Source organism: Hypanus sabinus, chromosome 2 (genome assembly GCF_030144855.1).
Source record: "Hypanus sabinus isolate sHypSab1 chromosome 2, sHypSab1.hap1, whole genome shotgun sequence".
Lineage (NCBI taxonomy): Eukaryota > Metazoa > Chordata > Chondrichthyes > Myliobatiformes > Dasyatidae > Hypanus > Hypanus sabinus.
Genome location: NC_082707.1, coordinates 114,665,996 through 114,684,196, shown reverse-complemented (window position 1 = coordinate 114,684,196; position 18,201 = coordinate 114,665,996). Strand labels below are relative to the sequence as shown.

The following is an 18,201-nucleotide window of genomic DNA, read 5'->3' as shown; positions in this document are numbered from 1 at the left end:
CCTCCCACCTTCTAGAGTCCACCTCCCACCTTCTAGAGTCCACCTCCCCCCACCTTCTAGAGTCCACCTCCCCTCACATTCTGGAGTCCACCTCCCACCTTCTAGAGTCCACCTCCCCTCACCTTCTGGAGTTCACCTCCCACCTTCTAGGGTCCACCTCCCCCCACCTTCTAGAGTCCACCTCCTCTCACCTTCTAGAGTCCACCTCCCCCCACCTTCTAGAGTAGAGTAAACCTCCTCCCACCTTCTAGAGTCCACCTCCCACCTTCTAGAGTCCACCTCCCCCACCTTCTAGAGTAGAGTAAACCTCCTCCCACCTTCTAGAGTCCACCTCCCACCTTCTAGAGTCCACCTCCCTCCACCTTCTAGAGTCCACCTCCCCCCACCTTCTAGAGTAGAGTAAACCTCCTCCCACCTTCTAGAGTCCACCTCCCACCTTCTAGAGTCCACCTCCCTCCACCTTCTAGAGTCCACCTCCCCTCACCTTCTAGTGTCCACCTCCCACCTTCTAGATTCCACCTCCCCCCACCTTCTAGTCCACCTCCCCCTCCTTCTAGAGTTCACCTCCCACCTTCTAGAGTTCACCTCCCACCTTCTAGAGTTCACCTCCCCCACCTTCTAGAGTCCACCTCCCCTCACCTTCTAGTGTCCACCTCCCACCTTCTAGAGTCCACCTCCCACCTTCTAGAGTCCACCTCCCCCCACCTTCTAGTCCACCTCCCCTCACCCTCTAGAGTCCACCTCCCCCCACCTTCTAGAGTAGAGTAAACCTCCTCCCACCTTCTAGAGTTCACCTCCCACCTTCTAGAGTCCACCTCCCTCCACCTTCTAGAGTCCACCTCCCCTCACCTTCTAGTGTCCACCTCCCACCTTCTAGATTCCACCTCCCCCCACCTTCTAGTCCACCTCCCCCACCTTCTAGAGTTCACCTCCCACCTTCTAGAGTTCACCTCCCACCTTCTAGAGTCCACCTCCCCCCACCTTCTAGAGTAGAGTAAACCTCCTCCCACCTTCTAGAGTCCACCTCCCACCTTCTAGAGTCCACCTCCCTCCACCTTCGAGAGTACACCTCCCCTCACCTTCTAGAGTAAACCTCCTCCCACCTTCTAGAGTCCACCTCCCCTCACCTTCTAGAGTCCACCTCCCCCCACCTTCTAGAGTCCACCTCCCCTCACATTCTGGAGTCCACCTCCCACCTTCTAGAGTCCACCTCCCACCTTCTAGAGTCCACCTCCCCCCACCTTCTAGAGTAGAGTAAACCTCCCCCCAGCTTCTAGAGTAGAGTAAACCTCCTCCCACCTTCTAGAGTAAACCTCCTCCCACCTTCTAGAGTCCACCTCCCACCTTCTAGAGTCCACCTCCCCTCACCTTCTAGAGTAGAGTAAACCTCCTCCCACCTTCTAGAGTAAACCTCCTCCCACCTTCTAGAGTCCACCTCCCACCTTCTAGAGTCCACCTCCCCCCACCTTCTAGAGTAGAGTAAACCTCCTCCCACCTTCTAGAGTAAACCTCCTCCCACCTTCTAGAGTCCACCTCCCACCTTCTAGAGTCCACCTCCCCCCACCTTCTAGAGTCCACCTCCCCTCACCTTCTAGAGTCCACCTCCCCCCACCTTCTAGAGTCCACCTCCCCTCACATTCTGGAGTCCACCTCCCACCTTCTAGAGTCCACCTCCCCTCACCTTCTGGAGTTCACCTCCCACCTTCTAGGGTCCACCTCCCCCCACCTTCTAGAGTCCACCTCCTCTCACCTTCTAGAGTCCACCTCCCCCCACCTTCTAGAGTAGAGTAAACCTCCTCCCACCTTCTAGAGTCCACCTCCCACCTTCTAGAGTCCACCTCCCCCACCTTCTAGAGTAGAGTAAACCTCCTCCCACCTTCTAGAGTCCACCTCCCACCTTCTAGAGTCCACCTCCCTCCACCTTCTAGAGTCCACCTCCCCCCACCTTCTAGAGTAGAGTAAACCTCCTCCCACCTTCTAGAGTCCACCTCCCACCTTCTAGAGTCCACCTCCCTCCACCTTCTAGAGTCCACCTCCCCTCACCTTCTAGTGTCCACCTCCCACCTTCTAGATTCCACCTCCCCCCACCTTCTAGTCCACCTCCCCCACCTTCTAGAGTTCACCTCCCACCTTCTAGAGTTCACCTCCCACCTTCTAGAGTTCACCTCCCCCACCTTCTAGAGTCCACCTCCCCTCACCTTCTAGTGTCCACCTCCCACCTTCTAGAGTCCACCTCCCACCTTCTAGAGTCCACCTCCCCCCACCTTCTAGTCCACCTCCCCTCACCCTCTAGAGTCCACCTCCCCCCACCTTCTAGAGTAGAGTAAACCTCCTCCCACCTTCTAGAGTCCACCTCCCACCTTCTAGAGTCCACCTCCCTCCACCTTCTAGAGTCCACCTCCCCTCACCTTCTAGTGTCCACCTCCCACCTTCTAGATTCCACCTCCCCCCACCTTCTAGTCCACCTCCCCCACCTTCTAGAGTTCACCTCCCACCTTCTAGAGTTCACCTCCCCCACCTTCTAGAGTCCACCTCCCCTCACCTTCTAGAGTTCACCTCCCACCTTCTAGAGTACACCTCCCCTCACCTTCTAGAGTTCACCTCCCACCTTCTAGAGTTCACCTCCCCCACCTTCTAGTCCACCTCCCCCACCTTCTAGAGTTCACCTCCCACCTTCTAGTCCACCTCCTCCCACCTTCCAGAGTCCACCTCCCCTCACCTTCTAGAGTCCACCTCCCCTCACCTTCTAGAGTAGAGTAAACCTCCTCCCACCTTCTAGAGTCCACCTCCCCTCACCTTCTAGAGTACACCTCTCCCTCACCTTCGTGTCCACCTCCCCCCACCTTCTAGAGTCCACCTCCCTCCACCTTCTAGAGTCCACCTCCCCTCACCTTCTAGTGTCCACCTCCCACCTTCTAGATTCCACCTCCCCCCACCTTCTAGTCCACCTCCCCCACCTTCTAGAGTTCACCTCCCACCTTCTAGAGTTCACCTCCCCCACCTTCTAGAGTCCACCTCCCCTCACCTTCTAGAGTTCACCTCCCACCTTCTAGAGTACACCTCCCCTCACCTTCTAGAGTTCACCTCCCACCTTCTAGAGTTCACCTCCCCCACCTTCTAGTCCACCTCCCCCACCTTCTAGAGTTCACCTCCCACCTTCTAGTCCACCTCCTCCCACCTTCCAGAGTCCACCTCCCCTCACCTTCTAGAGTCCACCTCCCCTCACCTTCTAGAGTAGAGTAAACCTCCTCCCACCTTCTAGAGTCCACCTCCCCTCACCTTCTAGAGTACACCTCTCCCTCACCTTCGTGTCCACCTCCCCCCACCTTCTAGAGTCCACCTCCCTCACCTTCTAGAGTCCACCTCCCTCCACCTTTTAGAGTCCACCTCTCCCTCACCTTCGTGTCCACCTCCCCCCACCTTCTAGAGGCCACTTCCCCACCTTCTACAGTCTACCTCTCCCCTACATTCTAGACTCCACTTCCCCTCATCTTCTTACTCTTTCTGCTTTTCCCATCCTTTCCAGTCCTGTTGAAAGTGTCTTGGTGGAAATGTTGACTGTTTATTCATTTCCAGATGCTTCCTGAGCTGCTGAGTTCTGCCATCATTTCGTGTGTGTTACAGGGATTCGGAGTTGACGTACCACAGTAGGCAGGGTATGGTAGCCGATGAGGCATATTTTGCCTGGAGGTCAGTAGATGCTGGTATTCCAAGGAACCTGTCCTCGGACCCCTGCCCTTGGTGATTTCCGTAAATGACTTGGATGAGGAAGTGGAGGAGTGGGTTAGATGCAGCAGAGGCTGGTGCTGTGGAAGGGTTGCCAGAGGTTAAGATGCAATGCAGACAGGATAAGAGCTGAGCAGGGAAGTAAGTGGTTGGTGTAGCTCCAGCTGAAAAATTCGTTTGTGAAAACAGTTTGGAAGATCGAACTTGAAAGAGGAGTACATGACAGGGCTCTTGGCTGTGTGGAGTGACAGAGGGATCGCTGAAATTTGCTGTGTATGTTGGAAGGTGGTTAAGAAAGCCTTCACCAGTCAGGGGATTGAGTTGCAGAAGCACAAGGTGATATTGCTGCTCTATAAAAGCGGGACACTGCTGGCTGGGGCTGGTGGTACAGGCTGATAGAATCGGGACATTTAAGAGACTCCTTGATAGGCAGGTGGAAGTAAGTAAAATAGAGGGTTATGGGCTGTGTAGGACAGAAGGAGTAGACTGACTGTGGAGTAGTTTATAGAGGTAGGCACAACATTGTGGGCTGAAGGGCTTGTACTGTTCTATGTTCTAGACTATTATACTGCTCTCTCAGCTGGCTTCACACTTTCCAGACATGAGCGGAACTGGAACATTGCTGACTTTTCACATTTCAGTGGAATGAGGCAAGCTTGATCAGTTACAAAAACACAGGAGTTTCTTGACCGTGTTTGTGAATTCTGACACCAGTACGTCCAGGAAGTAACCTGGACAAGATATGCTCGTTTAGTAGAAATTATTGAACCAGAATCAATTATAATCCTAAAGATAGAATATCCTTTGGCTAAGAATGGTCACGAATTATGTTTGAGTTCAGTCAGGAATTGAGATCAGAGCTGACTGGATTTTAATTTAGGCCAGGCATTTTTCAATACTGCTGCATTGCCTGCTGAGAGACACGTCAATGATTAAACAGGCCCGCCACTGCACACTGCCCTCCTTACCTCCACACCTTCATGTTGTCGTAGCAACATTTGCACACAATTCAAATCGTGACCAAGGTCGTCGGTGCCCAGTGTGCTGTCCTTCTCCTGGATCCAGGCCTTCAGATCAGACACATCATAGTCGAACTGGTGAACTTGCTGTGCTGCTCTCAGATTCTGCAGAAAGGTGACACAGCCAGTTAGAATTGCAGCCCTGCCCTCCCCACCCATTGGAGACAGGTCCAAGATATCTGTCTCACAGGAATATTCTCACCACCTTCAACAGGCTGGTCAAGAAGGGAAGGCCACAGCTGACTTCAGCTTTTGTCCTGTCTAATTTACCTACTTTTTTAATGACCTGTGTGGTTTCTTTCCTCAAACCCATTCAGAATCATCACCTCCCACTCCTACTATGGAAAGCCAGCTCTGAATCTAAACTTGCAATTCACCCTGGACCCCAAGCATTTAACCTTCTGAACTGACTTACCATGAGGAACCTTGTCAAATACCTTACTAAGGTCCATATAGATAACGTCCACTGCCTTACCTTCTTCGAGGTCCTGTGTTCCTCTGCAAAAAAACTGATAAAGCTTGTAAGGCATGACCTACCGTGCACAAGACAAGCTCCCTGTCTCTATGCAGGCCATTTCTTTCCAAATGCATATAAATCCTATTCCCAAGTATGGTCTCCAGTTGTTTCCCTGTCGTAGGTGTGAGGCTCGCTGGCCTGTAATTCCCTGGATTATCCCTATTTTCTTTCTTGAAAAAAGGCACACATCATTTGCTACCCTCCAGTCCTTAAGGACCTAGCCTGTTGCTAGTGAGAATGTGAAGACCTTTGTCAAAGCCTCAGCAATATTCTTACTAGCTTCTTTCAATATTCTGGGATGTGTACCACCTGGCCCTGGGGACATCCACCTTAAAGTTTTTGAGAAGATCCAGCACTATGTCCTCCATAATCTCAAAATGCTTCAATGCATTAGCATGCTCCACTCTGTCTTCACTTTCCTTCAAATCCTTCTCCTTAGTAACTCCTGATATAGAGCACTCAGTATCATTTAATTTAATTTATCAGTCAATTGTAAAAGATGAAATAACGGCACATTTGGGTAGCAGTAACAAGATTGGTCTGAGTCAGCATGGATTTATGAAGGGAAAATAATGCTTGACCAATCTTCTGGAATTTTTTGAGGATGTAACTATGAAAATGGACAAGGGAGAGCCAGTGGATGTAGTGTACCTGGACTTTCAGAAAGCTTTTGATAAGGTCCCACATAGGAGATTAGTGGACAAAATTAGAGAACATGGTATTGGGGGTAGGGTACTGACATGGATAGAAAATTGGTTGGCATCAGGAAACAAAGAATAGGGATTAACGGGTCCTTTTCAGAATGGCAGGCAGTGACTGGTGGGGTACCGCAAGGCTCAGTGCTGGGACCACAGCTATTTACGATATATATGAATGATTTAGATGAAGGGATTAAAAGTAACATTAGCAAATTTGCAGATGACACAAAGCTGGGTGGCAGTGTGAAATATGAGGAGGATGTTAGGAGAATGCAGGGTGACTTGGACAGGTTGGGTGAGTGGGCAGGTGCACGGCAGATGCAGTTTAATGTGGATAAATATGAGATTATCTACTTTGGTGGCAAGATCAGGAAGACAGATTACTATCTGAATGGTGTCGTTAGGAAAAGGGGAAGTACAATGAGATCTAGGTGTTCTTGTACATCAGTCACTGAAAGTAAGCATGCAGGTACAGCAGGCAGTGAAGAAAGCTAATGGCAAGTTGGCCTTCATAACACTGGGGGTTGAGTATAGGAGCAAAGCCATCCTTCTGCAGTTGTACAGGGCCCTGGTGAGACCCCATCTGGAGTACTGTGTGCAATTTTGGTCTCCAGATTTGAGGAGGGACATTCTTGCTATTGAGGAAGTGCAGCGTAGGTTCGCGAGATTAATTCCCGGGATGGCGGGACTGTCATATGTTGAAAGATTGGAGCGACTGGGCTTGTATACACTGGAATTTAGAAGGATGAGAGGGGATCTGATTGAAACATGGAAGATTATTAAGGGATTGAGAACGCTAGAGACAGGAAACATGTTCCCGATGTTGGGGGAGTCCGGAACCAAAGGCCACAGTTTAAGAATAAGGGGTAGGTCATTTAGAACGGAGTTCAGGAAGAACTTTTTCACCCAGAGAGTTGGGGATCTATGGAATGCTCTGCCTCAGAAGGCCATGGAGGCCAATTCTCTGGATGCTTTCAAGAGAGAGTTAGATAGAGCAATTAAAGATAGGGGAGTCAAGGGATATGAGGAGAAGGCAGGAACGGGGTACTGATTGTGGATGATCAGCCATGATTACAGTGTATGGTGGTGCTAGCTCAAAGGGCTGAATGGCCTGCTCCTGCACCTATTATCTATGTTTCTATTGTATCTCAGCCACTTCCTCTGGCTCCAAGTGCATATTTTCTCCTTTACCCTTGAATGGGCCTATCCGTTCCTTAATTATCTCTTTTTTTCTTAATGTAACTGTAAAACGTCTTGGAATTCTTCCTGATCCTGCTCACTAAGGACATATCCTGGTTCCACTAATAGCCTGCTTGAGAAGTTTCCGGCTATCTTGACTGATTTTAGACTGATTTTAGCTTCCTGAAACCTGTGTATGCTTTATTTTTCTTCCTGATTATTGGGTCATCAGAGCTTCTCCCACCTTACCGTCTCCTCAATGGAACATGCTGGTCCTGAACTCAGATCAGCTGGTCTTTACACAACTCTCACAAAAGGCAATTACAGACTAAATAGGAATCACTCGACAGCCGTGGCTGGGCTTTCGCAAGTGGACATTGGGGTAGTCCCTCATGCCTGGATGTGCTCAATGTCTTCAGCTGGCTTTGACAGGGAGACACACTCACACAGGCCACCACTGTATGCTCCTGTAATTTCAGTCACTCAGGCCGATGTCCAAGAGGGAGAATCTGTAAAAGGTGCCTAGTCCAGGCGGCGTATGTGGGTGAATTGTAAAGATCTGTGCAGATAAACTGGCTGGAAATTTCCAGACGGGTGCTATCTGTGATCTGAGCTTCCCACCTGCTTCAGAAAGACACCTATTGCACTGGTGCCCAAGGAGAGTATGGTTACCATCCAGTAGCATTCACATCAAATGTCTTGAAGAGGTGGGTTACAACATGAATCCTGCCTCAGAAATTAGGTAGCGCAGTTTGGAGTTCTTCAGATTCAGAGTATTTGATACTGGTGGCACCGACGCCTTGTCCATGGGATGATAAGCTGAATAGCTGGAGGATTGATTTGCTATGGTAACTAGGATGATGAGTAGTTAAAATGCCTTCTTATTTACCCACACTAAAGGTGTCCAATTCTGTAAAATTTGTATTTATTTATTGAGATACGGCACAGAACTGACCGTCCTGGCTCTTTGATCTGTGCCACTTAGCCTAATCATGGGTCAGTTTGCCATGACCCTCCTGTGGGAGGAAACCCACGCAGAACCCGTTCACTGGTACTGTAAAATGTTGTTAGTGGAGAGAACGGCTGAAGTAATCTTTCTAAAAGGCTTACAATCGCACACCTCTAATTCTTGCTGCAGCTGGAGGAGGAAGCGCCAGAGGACTGGGACCAAAATGCAAAGCACTAAATATGCTAAAATTCCTAAAAAAAAAAGGAAATATTAATAAAGCTCAGCAGGTCAAGTATCAATGGAGAGGGAAATAAAGTGAACTTTTCAGGCTGAAATTAACTCTGCTTCTCTTTCTACAGAGGCTGACTGGTCAGCTGTCACCAGCACTCACTGCTTTTATTTCCAGTGTAAGGAAGTTCACACACACTTTGTTTTTCTTTGCAGTACAAGTTTGCTGAATGGGTGGTGGAGTTGAGTTCTGTCTCTGCCAAAGGAGATGCAAAGCGCTCCTTCCCTCCGCTAACCTGCAGGTCACCCTTGGGCAAGGCGTAGCACCTGCTAGACCCCCAGTCAGGGTCATGTGAAGCCCTGAGAGTAGGTGGTGGATGGTCGTGTGAGCAGCCGGTGCATATCACAAGTCCTGGTCATGTGACCACTGACCCCAGGCAGACAGTCTCTGAAGAGTATTGATAATGGCTGGGATCACCCCTCTTGTAAAGACACTACCCAGGAGAAGGCAATGGCAAGCCACATGTGTAGAAACATTTGCCAAGAACAATCATGGTCAAAGACAAGGCACATAATGGTGATGAAATATCTCTGATCTGGCTGTGGCATAATCTGTTATTTATAGAGGATGAATATCTCTCGGTGAAGCAGGAGTAGAGTTTCAATATGAGGGTAACTGTCAGGAGTATGAGGGGAGGTTAATGCAAGTGGAAAGTGTTAGTAATTGTGGTTGGGATAACCTGTCTTGTACAGACACTGCCCAGAAGACACACTCTCTCACAAAGGTAATGGACAAGCACACATACCCAGACACACTCACTCACCCTGGATGACAGCCTCGCATTATTACCAGGATCGTAAAGAGACACACACACAGAGTACCTCACCTCTCCCCGAGTCCTGACTGCTTGCTGTAGGTTGTCCCACTGTTGATTAATCCGGTTGGCCTGATCCATCACCTGCTCCATAAAGCTGTGGGCCTGCCTCTTGAGTGACTTGACCAGCTCGTGGAAAGCAGATATTTTATTCTGGCCCAGGCTACTCAGCTCTTGCTCCAAGTGCTCAAACTTCTTCTGCAGTATCTGAGAAGGGGGGAAACCCGGAGAGGTCAGGCAGCCGAGGCACTGCGCTCTACTATCACACTTCGGTCGATTCCCAGCGCCAGTCTGTCTGACAGCACACCATGGAGAAGGCAAATCACTCCATGACACGAGAACCTCGCTGAACCGAGGGGGGCAAGAGGCTCCACGATTCCCGACCCCCATTCAGACCTTCAATAACCCTAACCCTACTGAATGCTCCCCACAACCCCGAACTCTGCCCAGTATTGTCTGTAGAGACCCAGGCCATTCCATGCCACCCAGTACATTCATGTCATAGATTCTCCTGCTAACCTGCGGGTGTTTGGAACGTGGGAGGGGGCTGTAGGTCCCAGAGGCACTGTGAGAACGTGCAGACTCCTTACAGGCAGTGGTGGCAGTGAACGCAGGAATCTGACCGCTATGCTACTGAGCACCACCCCCTCCAAAACTTCGATCTTTGTGTCTCAGCTCTCCCCCACATGTTTATCATTGAACCTCCTACCTAGTCCTGCATCGCTCCCCCCTGTAGACCCGTTAGCCTCCATCCTTGAATCAGTATTTCTGCCTCACTCTTTCCCCTAGCCTCCATATGCAGGGTCCTGCCCTGAACCCACACCCATCTCCTTCCTCTGCGTCCATGTCTGCCGCACCACTCCCCACCGCAGTCCAGAGAGAGCCCAGCACCGACCCACTGACCCACCCTCTGTCCACTGTCACCCAGAGAGGGAAACCCGGATTCCCAGGGGTCATGGAGGTACTGTGTCATTTTGCAGAGGAGTTGAGAATGATGCTGTACCAATGTAAATATTAACCCTCACATGAATCAGGCTGTAGGGTCTGAAAATATTCTCATTCTTACCTCCACATCTTCCAGATCCTGGCCATAGTCGTCAGAGTCAGCCGAGCGCTGCTTGCTGGAGAGCCACGTGGCGGTTTCCTGCACCTCCTGTTCAAACTGATAGAGCTGGTACCGGTGCAAAAGCCTTTTCCGAAGTTTTCCAGCCAAAAGCAGGAGTGTCTCATACGCACTCTCCACGTCCTGGAGCCGCTTCATTATGGTGTGTCTGCAGGCAGGTGAGAATACTTTCAACACCAGCTGGGGAAGCTCACCAACCAGTACAGTGCAGAAAGTACCACACTGCACACTGTGTCACACACTGTTACACTACACACCCACACTGCACACTGTGTCACTCACTGTTACACTACAGACCTGCACTGCACACTGTGTCACTCACTGTTACACTACAGAACCACACCGCACACTGTGTCACTCACTGTTACACTACAGACCCGCACAGCACACTGTGGCACGTCCCGTTACACTACAGAACCACACTGCACACTGTGGCACACCCCGTTACACTACAGACCCGCACCGCACACTGTGGCACACCCCGTTACACTATAGACCCACACTGCGCACTGTGGAACATCTCGTTACACTACAGACCCACACTGCACACTGTGGCACACCCCGTTACACTACAGACCCACTCTGCACACTGTGGCACACCCCGTTACACTACAGAACCACACTACACACTGTGGCACACCCCGTTACACTACAGAACCACACTGCGCACTGTGGCACATCTCATTACACTACAGACCCCACACTGCACACTGTGGCACACCCCGTTACACTACAGAACCACACCGCACACTGTGTCACTCACTGTTACACTACACACCCACACCGCACACTGTGTCACTCACTGTTACACTACAGACCCGCACAGCACACTGTGGCACGTCCCGTTACACTACAGATCCACACTGCACACTGTGGAACATCTCGTTACACTACAGACCCACACTGCGCACTGTGGCACACCCCGTTACACTACAGACCCACTCTGCACACTGTGGCACACCCCGTTACACTACACACCCACACTGCACACTGTGTCACTCACTGTTACACTACAGACCTGCACTGCACACTGTGTCACTCACTGTTACACTACAGAACCACACCGCACACTGTGTCACTCACTGTTACACTACAGACCCGCACAGCACACTGTGGCACGTCCCGTTACACTACAGACCAACACTGCACACTGTGGCACACCCTGTTACACTACACACCCACACCGCAAACTGTGTCACTCACTGTTACACTACAGACCCACACCGCACACTGTGGCACACCTTGTTACACTACAGACCCACACTGCACACTGTGGCACATCCCATTACACTATAGACCCACACTGCACACTGTGGCACATCCCATTACACTATAGACCCACACTGCGCACTGTGGAACATCTCGTTACACTACAGACCCACACTGCGCACTGTGGCACACCCTGTTACACTACAGACCCACTCTGCACACTGTGGCACACCCCGTTACACTACAGAACCACACTGCACACTGTGGCACACCCCGTTACACTACAGAACCACACTGCGCACTGTGGCACATCTCATTACACTACAGACCCACACTGCACACTGTGGCACACCCCGTTACACTACAGAACTGCACTGCACACTGTGGCACACCCTGTTACACTACAGAACCACACTGCACACTGTGGCACACCCTGTTACACTACAGACCCACACTGCACACTGTGGCACACCCTGTTACACTACAGAACCACACTGCACACTGTGGCACACCCTGTTACACTACAGACCCACACTGCACACTGTGGCACACCCTGCTACACTACAGACCCACACTGCACACTGTGGCACACCCTGTTACACTACAGAACTGCACTGCACACTGTGGCACATCCCGTTACTCTACAGACCCACACTGCACACTGTGGAACATCCTGTTACACTACAGACCTGCACTGCACACTGTGGCACATCCCGTTACACTACAGACCCGCACTGCACACTGTGGCACACCCCGTTACACTACAGAACCACACTGCACACTGTGGCACACCCCGTTACACTACAGACCCGCACCGCACACTGTGGCACACCCCGTTACACTACAGAACCACACTGCACACTGTGGCACATCCCGTTACACTGCAGACCTGCACTGCACACTGTGGCACATCCCGTTACACTACAGAACCGCACTGCACATTGTGGCACACCCCGTTACACTACAGAACCACACTGCACACTGCGGCACACCCCGTTACACTACAGAACCACACTGCACACTGTGGCACACCCCGTTACACTACAGACCCGCACCGCACACTGTGGCACACCCCGTTACACTACAGAACCACACTGCACACTGTGGCACATCCCGTTACTCTACAGACCCACACTGCACACTGTGGAACATCCTGTTACACTACAGACCTGCACTGCACACTGTGGCACATCCCGTTACACTGCAGACCCGCACTGCACACTGTGGCACATCCCGTTACACTACAGACCCGCACTGCACACTGTGGCACACCCCGTTACACTACAGAACCACACTGCACACTGTGGCACATCCCGTTACACTGCAGACCTGCACTGCACACTGTGGCACATCCCGTTACACTACAGAACCGCACTGCACATTGTGGCACACCCCGTTACACTACAGACCCGCACCACACACTGCGGCACACCCCGTTACACTACAGAACCACACTGCACACTGTGGCACACCCCGTTACACTACAGACCCGCACCGCACACTGTGGCACACCCCGTTACACTATAGACCCACACTGCGCACTGTGGAACATCTCGTTACACTACAGACCCACACTGCACACTGTGGCACACCCCGTTACACTACAGACCCACTCTGCACACTGTGGCACACCCCGTTACACTACAGAACCACACTACACACTGTGGCACACCCCGTTACACTACAGAACCACACTGCGCACTGTGGCACATCTCATTACACTACAGACCCACACTGCACACTGTGGCACACCCCGTTACACTACAGAACCACACCGCACACTGTGTCACTCACTGTTACACTACACACCCACACCGCACACTGTGTCACTCACTGTTACACTACAGACCCGCACAGCACACTGTGGCACGTCCCGTTACACTACAGACCCACACTGCACACTGTGGAACATCTCGTTACACTACAGACCCACACTGCGCACTGTGGCACACCCCGTTACACTACAGACCCACTCTGCACACTGTGGCACATCCCGTTACTCTACAGACCCACACTGCACACTGTGGAACATCCTGTTACACTACAGACCTGCACTGCACACTGTGGCACATCCCGTTACACTACAGACCCGCACTGCACACTGTGGCACACCCCGTTACACTACAGAACCACACTGCACACTGTGGCACATCCCGTTACACTACAGACCCGCACCGCACACTGTGGCACACCCCGTTACACTACAGAACCACACTGCACACTGTGGCACACCCCGTTACACTACAGAACCACACTGTGCACTGTGGCACATCTCATTACACTACAGACCCCACACTGCACACTGTGGCACACCCCGTTACACTACAGAACTGCACTGCACACTGTGGCACACCCTGTTACACTACAGAACCACACTGCACACTGTGGCACACCCTGTTACACTACAGACCCACACTGCACACTGTGGCACACCCTGTTACACTACAGACCCACACTGCACACTGTGGCACACCCCGTTACACTACAGAACCACACTGCACACTGTGGAACATCCTGTTACACTACAGAACCACACTGCACACTGTGGCACACCCTGTTACACTACAGACCCACACTGCACACTGTGGCACACCCTGTTACACTACAGAACTGCACTGCACACTGTGGCACATCCCGTTACTCTACAGACCCACACTGCACACTGTGGAACATCCTGTTACACTACAGACCCACACTGCACACTGTGGCACACCCTGTTACACACCCTGTTACACTACAGACCCACACTGCACACTGTGGCACACCCCGTTACACTACAGAACCACACTGCACACTGTGGAACATCCTGTTACACTACAGAACCACACTGCACACTGTGGCACACCCTGTTACACTACAGACCCACACTGCACACTGTGGCACACCCTGTTACACTACAGAACTGCACTGGACACTGTGGCACATCCCGTTACTCTACAGACCCACACTGCACACTGTGGAACATCCTGTTACACTACAGACCTGCACTGCACACTGTGGCACATCCCATTACACTGCAGACCCGCACTGCACACTGTGGCACATCCCGTTACACTACAGAACCACACTGCACACTGTGGCACACCCCGTTACACTACAGACCCGCACCGCACACTGTGGCACACCCCGTTACACTACAGAACCACACTGCACACTGTGGCACATCCCGTTACACTGCAGACCTGCACTGCACACTGTGGCACATCCCGTTACACTACAGAACCACACTGCACACTGCGGCACACCCCGTTACACTACAGAACCACACTGCACACTGTGGCACACCCCGTTACACTACAGACCCACACCGCACACTGTGGCACACCCCGTTACACTACAGAACCACACTGCACACTGTGGCACATCCCGTTACTCTACAGACCCACACTGCACACTGTGGAACATCCTGTTACACTACAGACCTGCACTGCACACTGTGGCACATCCCGTTACACTGCAGACCCGCACTGCACACTGTGGCACATCCCGTTACACTACAGACCCGCACTGCACACTGTGGCACATCCCGTTACACTACAGACCCGCACTGCACACTGTGGCACACCCCGTTACACTACAGAACCACACTGCACACTGTGGTACACCCCGTTACACTACAGACCCGCACCGCACACTGTGGCACACCCCGTTACACTACAGAACCACACTGCACACTGTGGCACATCACGTTACACTGCAGACCTGCACTGCACACTGTGGCACATCCCGTTACACTACAGAACCGCACTGCACATTGTGGCACACCCCGTTACACTACAGACCCGCACCGCACACTGCGGCACACCCCGTTACACTACAGAACCACACTGCACACTGTGGCACACCCCGTTACACTACAGAACCACACTGCACACTGTGGCACACCCCGTTACACTACAGACCCACACCGCACACTGTGGCACACCCCGTTACACTACAGAACCACACTGCACACTGTGGCACAACCCGTTACACTGCAGACCTGCACTGCACACTGTGGCACATCCCGTTACACTACAGAACCGCACTGCACATTGTGGCACACCCCGTTACACTACAGACCCGCACTGCACACTGTGGCACACCCCGTTACACTACAGAACCACACTGCACAATGTGGCACATCCCGTTACACTGCAGACCTGCACTGCACACTGTGGCACATCCCGTTACACTACAGAACCGCACTGCACATTGTGGCACACCCCGTTACACTACAGACCCGCACCGCACACTGCGGCACACCCCGTTACACTACAGAACCACACTGCACACTGTGGCACACCCCGTTACACTACAGAACCACACTGCACACTGTGGCACACCCCGTTACACTACAGACCCACACCGCACACTGTGGCACACCCCGTTACACTACAGAACCACACTGCACACTGTGGCACATCCCGTTACACTGCAGACCTGCACTGCACACTGTGGCACATCCCGTTACACTACAGAACCGCACTGCACATTGTGGCACACCCCGTTACACTACAGAACCACACTGCACACTGCGGCACACCCCGTTACACTACAGAACCACACTGCACACTGTGGCACACCCCGTTACACTACAGACCCGCACCGCACACTGTGGCACACCCCGTTACACTACAGAACCACACTGCACACTGTGGCACATCCCGTTACACTACAGAACCGCACTGCACACTGTGGCACATCCTGTTACACTACAGAACCGCACTGCACACTGTGGCACATCCCGTTACACTACAGAACCACACTGCACACTGTGGCACATCCCGTTACACTACAGAACCACACTGCACACTGTGTCACTCCCTGATACACTACAGAACCACACTGCACATTGTGGCACACCCCGTTACACTACAGAACCACACTGCACATTGTGGCACATTCCGTTACACTACAGAACCACACTGCACATTGTGGCACACCCCGTTACACTACAGAACCACACTGCACATTGTGGCACACCCCGTTACACTACAGAACCACACTGCACACTGTGTCACTCACTGTTACACTACAAAACCGCACTGCACATTGTGGCACATCCCATTACACTACAGTACAGCACTGCACACTGTGGCACATCCTGTTACACTACAGAACCACACTGCACACTGTGTCACTCCCCGTTACACTACAGAACCACACTGCACACTGCAGTACTCCCTGTGATTTCCTTTCCAGCACATTCCCAACACAATCCACACTCTATCATTCCCACCATCAGGCTATCTAACATGCAAGAGCCTCGTCCCCATGACCTTTCCTCTTCTCTTTACTTCTCCTGCAGAGCAATGATAAAAGGCCTCACTGAATTTTTATTTAGGGCAGCTCGGTGGTGTCGAGGTTAGCACAACACTACTAGAGTGCCAGCGACCCGGGTTCAATTCCCCCTACTGCCTGAACATTGTCCCCGTGACCATGAGGCTTTATTCGGGAAGCTCCCGTTCCCTGCCTCATTCTAAAGACCTACAGGTTTGTCACATGGTGTAATTGGGCAGTGCGAGCTCATTGGGTCGCAAAGGGCTGTTACTGGGCTGTTCTTGATATAAGTAAGATAAATAGCAAAGGAGACCACGGATACTGCAGGGGAGGCTGGGAGGAATTGTGTGCAGGTGTAGGTGGGAATAATGCAGAGATGATAACTGTAATACGCTGAATGAAAGGACAACACCTTCAAACCCTTGGATCTAGTCAGCATCTGGGGTGAGGCACAGGGGGAGACGGATCCTTTCCCTCACAGCTGCCCCACGATCCGAAGAGCTCCCCCAGCAGACTGTTTGCTATGTTTTAGGTTCCTGTGGCTTGCTGTGGCCGTGGGGATCTACCTGTCAGGGTGGTTCATGCTGGTCAGATTATTCCCCATTTCCTTCAGCTTGAACATTATGGACTTGTAGCTGACCAGGTCCACGTCTATGTTTTCCAGCTTCTTTAGCAGCATCTGTGTAGTGTTCTCGTCCTTCCCGTAGTCCGTGCTCTCCAGCTGCGGTCTCTTCTCTTCCATCCATAACTCCGCTTCCGACAGCTGTGGTGGGCAGAGAACACTGAGAGAGTTATACTGACCGAGACCACCAACATCGGTCAGATCACCGTGGGCAGAGATCACTGAGAGAGTTATACTGACCGAGACCACCAACATCGGTCCCATCACTGTGGGCAGAGAACACTGAGAGAGTTATACTGACCGAGACCACCAACATCGGTCCCATCACTGTGGGCAGAGAACACTGAGAGAGTTATACTGACCGAGACCACCAACATCGGTCCCATCACCGTGGGCAGAGAACACTGAAAGAGTTATACTGACCGAGACCACCAACATCGGTCCCATCACTGTGGGCAGAGAACACTGAGAGAGTTATACTGACCGAGACCACCAACATCGGTCCCATCACTGTGGGCAGAGAACACTGAGAGAGTTATACTGACCGAGACCACCAACATCGGTCAGATCACCGTGGGCAGAGATCACTGAGAGAGTTATACTGACCGAGACCACCAACATCAGTCCCATCACTGTTCACTTTCCCCCGCCACTGTCACAACACTCCAAATGTGGCTGAACCAAACGCTTTATGCAACTGAAACATTATTTCCTGACGTTTATGCTCAAATGCTCTGACCTTCCCTTCATTTGACTGGGTACTGATGATAAAACTTGGGGAGTCATGTTGGAGT

General features: G+C 51.8%; 1 protein-coding gene across 1 annotated transcript in view; it reads right to left on the bottom strand.

The window, feature by feature from the left end:
- Positions 1-4,658: 4,658 nt before the first annotated feature.
- sptbn5 (spectrin, beta, non-erythrocytic 5) overlaps positions 4,659-18,201 on the bottom strand; it is a 311,695-nt gene continuing 298,152 nt past the window's right edge. Inside the window, exons 56-59 of the mRNA XM_059987546.1 lie at positions 17,352-17,548; positions 10,258-10,462; positions 9,204-9,398; positions 4,659-4,850 (exon numbers count right to left, since the gene is read on the bottom strand). Coding sequence (XP_059843529.1) covers positions 4,659-4,850; positions 9,204-9,398; positions 10,258-10,462; positions 17,352-17,548 — 789 coding nt within the window. The remainder of the gene's footprint in view (positions 4,851-9,203; positions 9,399-10,257; positions 10,463-17,351; positions 17,549-18,201) is intronic.